We start from the raw sequence: 3,184 nt of genomic DNA, 5'->3' as shown, positions 1-3,184 counted from the left end.
GTGACTCTTACCATAGACCATCTCTTTGCCAATGGTAAAGATTAGATCTACATCATTGGCTGGACCAAAGCTCCGCTATCACTTATGATACAGCAAACAATATAAGAGATCAGACTTGCACTTCATAAAATTCCATGAGAAATTCGAATGAATGCAAAGAATCTAAAGGAAAAGAAAGACCGTGCAAAATGCAAATTTGAGTCAAATAACTCCAGCCCCTACAGTTTAACTTGTGGTGTGAGCATTTGACAGATTAAATTATGACCAAGAATTTGATCCAGAAAGAGGAGACAGAAGTGAGAAAATATTAGCTGACAGATAGTCAGCTTTCTTGATGAGAAATGCAATCCAGTTTGAAGTCATTCTGTTTCTTGTGAGATGAAGCATTAGAAGCTAGGATTCCTTAAGAAGGCCCTGATCCTGAAGGTACTTCAAAGCCATACTACAAGTGACGACTGAAGGAAGCATCATGTAACCCCCATACATAATCTCTTTCAAGGATGGTATATCCACTGTCAATATTTCAATAACTTCTTCTGGATCCATCGGGTGAGGCTTAGCATCTCTCTGTAATATGGATTGAACAATTTAAATCAGCTCACAGTGACATAGGTATGTAAGTCGAGATCATGACCAACCATTAATTTAATCTAAGAGGCAGCTTTAGAGAGCTGATCTACGATTGAACAATAATAGAATGATGCAATAAATCAAAAGTAAAGGGAAATGAGTCTCAACCTTAGGATCTAACACAAGGAAAGGAGTAAACCGGTTACAAGACCATTTTACCTGTGACAAAATAAAAGCACAAAACTTGACAGTCCATAATAATTGTAGAACAAACATTTTATAATGCCAGACCATGGATTCTATAAACATTACCTCCAAAAGACCAGGATGTTCATCAGGTATAAGCTTCACTAGATTTCCTCCTTGCAGTTGTGCCTGCATATAACATGTGCATTTCTTTGATGTTTCTGTTGTGGATTCCAGCCAATCCCGGCCAACAGTGAATTACTTTGTCTGACCAAGAAAAGCACAATGCCATAGCTGCCTAAACCAGCGATGACTGAAAGTTGAAATATAACAGCCTTCACAGCCCTGCTTGACCCCAGCTAAACGATGTAGTTTTGCTAAGATAAAGTTTACAGATGGTGAGAACTGACTCATTTGAGATTGCATTATTAAAATTGGGTTTAGAACACCTTGCCATGCAGCCAAGGTGTAGCCCAGAATCCAAATGGTAAATAGAATCAACTTCACCAACTTATTGAGAATTCTGATGAAAGATTAACTGAAACTGTGATTTACTCTGTAGCGACAGTAGGGAGGGAGATATAGATTTCAGAGGCCAATAGTCACCATAGAAAAAAGGAATAGCGCTGGACTCTGGAGAAATCCACCAATCCAATGAATTCTATTTATGAATAAACACTGACTTGTATACATAATAAACAGTAGGATGTAGAGCTTGGTGGTGCAGTTAATTTGCTACCACGCTTCTGGATCTACTGAGGATCTACTGAGCACCTTAAAGTAAACTTCTTTCACACAATTACAATTATAAAATAATTAAAAACGTTAGTACTGAACAACTTACCTCTTCAGAAAGCTCCATTCTCACACAGCCTTCTAAAGACTGATGCTTTTCTGACAACACGCCACAAGGAACTCCATACATGTAACAATTGCCCCCTGAAGCCAAGACAACAATGACTAATGATAGTGCAAGAAAAACTCAATAAACTGTGATCTAATCTATAAATCAAGTTCCCAAAGCTCCAGCCCAAACAGTGAAATGTAAACAAAGCTTCAAATCTCATCTTGAACCTATACGCTACTGGTAAAAACTGACACTTCCTCCATCAGTGTCTATCTTTGCAATTCACCAATACCAGAAAGAATCCCCTCCAGGCTGGTTTGACAAAACCTTATTACTCTGATCACTACTTGCTTTCATGTCAGACCAACCCCACCTACTTGAGCAGCAATTTGTAAGGTTTTGTATGTGCTTAAACTCACAAAAATGTCGGAAAAGTCAATAAGTATGATTTTACCTGAGCATATTCTTTGATGATGGTAACAGATTTTGTGAGGGTGTCATAAGGCAAAACAGCACAAAAATGGAAGGAACGAGTTTTTGCACCCACAATATCATAATCCACAATTTTTCTCTCACACTTGCTGGGATCTGCTACTTCTTCCTTGCTCGGTGGGTGCTGAAATGTAAAACAACTAATAATTATTTTTGTTAAGAATATAGAAATACAAAACAACTGGAATCTATCTATTTATATAAAGATAACCCACCTGGACAACACGGTTATAGACATTCAGATAACGAGAATAACGAAGTTCCTCCTACACCAACGAGGCAGCCCAATATTACAGTCAATTGTCATCGTCAAGCTCGTATGAATCAAAATGGGTAATGCTAAATCAATCCCATAATACTTCAAATCAAAATGCTTATTGTATTTTACCTTCAATATTTTGAATCCAAATTCTGAATCTGGATCTGAATGTATGGTCGATGATTGAAAAGCAGGAATATGTTTTGTGGTTACAGACATTTTGTGCAAAAGGGCACCTGGTTGATTTTGCAGATGGCAGCTCAGATTGATTGTTTTCAAATATGATTAGTGGAATAAAAACATGAGAACCAGGCACTTTTGCAGTCAATCAATGGCACGCAGATAAGTAGTCAGAGAAGAAGAGATTTAATGGGCCAGTAAAGAAATGCAATGTAAAAAATTGGTTGAAAGGCGATATATTCAAAGTGCATGCAGATGGCATTGAGGTGGAGTATGGTTTACCATTTCCATTAAATGAAGCGTGGCTATAATTTTTTACTTGGAGCTCGATGTCACTCCCGTGTTCTCACTGGCGAAATTGGTTCGGCGTAACCCGTGAGCTATTAAGGCATCGAATCAATATTTCAAAAAACTGGCACACAGCAAGTCATACTTAATAAAAAAAAAATTATACTTGCAAATAAATAATCTATAAAATTATATGTATAATTTTTTTTAATTAATTAAAATGATATATATAAATATTTTTAATGATAATTTAATTAAACAAAGTTTTTTTTTTTTTCCAGAAATTATATAAGAGAAATTTTTAGCCCATGCCTTTTAATTTTTAAAATAAATTTAATGCCTTTTAATTTTTAAAATAAATT

General features: G+C 36.1%; 1 protein-coding gene across 2 annotated transcripts; it reads right to left on the bottom strand.

Moving 5' to 3' along the window:
* Window positions 1-297: 297 nt before the first annotated feature.
* LOC149236990 (uncharacterized) lies at window positions 298-2,886 on the bottom strand. Of its 2 annotated transcripts, XR_016268456.1 has the most exons (6): window positions 2,484-2,886; window positions 2,311-2,361; window positions 2,058-2,219; window positions 1,601-1,695; window positions 883-945; window positions 742-789 (listed from the first exon to the last, which is right to left on the bottom strand). XR_016268456.1 is itself a non-coding variant. In XM_089461672.1 (5 exons), exons 2-5 carry the CDS (start codon window positions 1,679-1,681, stop codon window positions 394-396), a joined length of 369 nt encoding a protein of 122 aa, XP_089317798.1. In that variant the 5' UTR covers window positions 1,682-1,695; window positions 2,058-2,194; the 3' UTR covers window positions 298-393. The 2 variants fall into 2 exon arrangements, 1 of the variants encoding a protein (XP_089317798.1); XM_089461672.1 differs by lacking the exons at window positions 2,311-2,361; window positions 2,484-2,886 and adding an exon at window positions 298-567 and having other exon boundaries at window positions 739-789; window positions 2,058-2,194.
* Window positions 2,887-3,184: the final 298 nt, after the last annotated feature.

This window comes from Pinus tabuliformis, chromosome 8 (genome assembly GCF_031772625.1).
Source record: "Pinus tabuliformis cultivar Carrire ecotype Pingquan chromosome 8, CPIR1, whole genome shotgun sequence".
NCBI classification, from domain to species: Eukaryota; Viridiplantae; Streptophyta; class Pinopsida; order Pinales; family Pinaceae; genus Pinus; species Pinus tabuliformis.
This window is presented reverse-complemented; position numbering and strand designations above follow the sequence as displayed.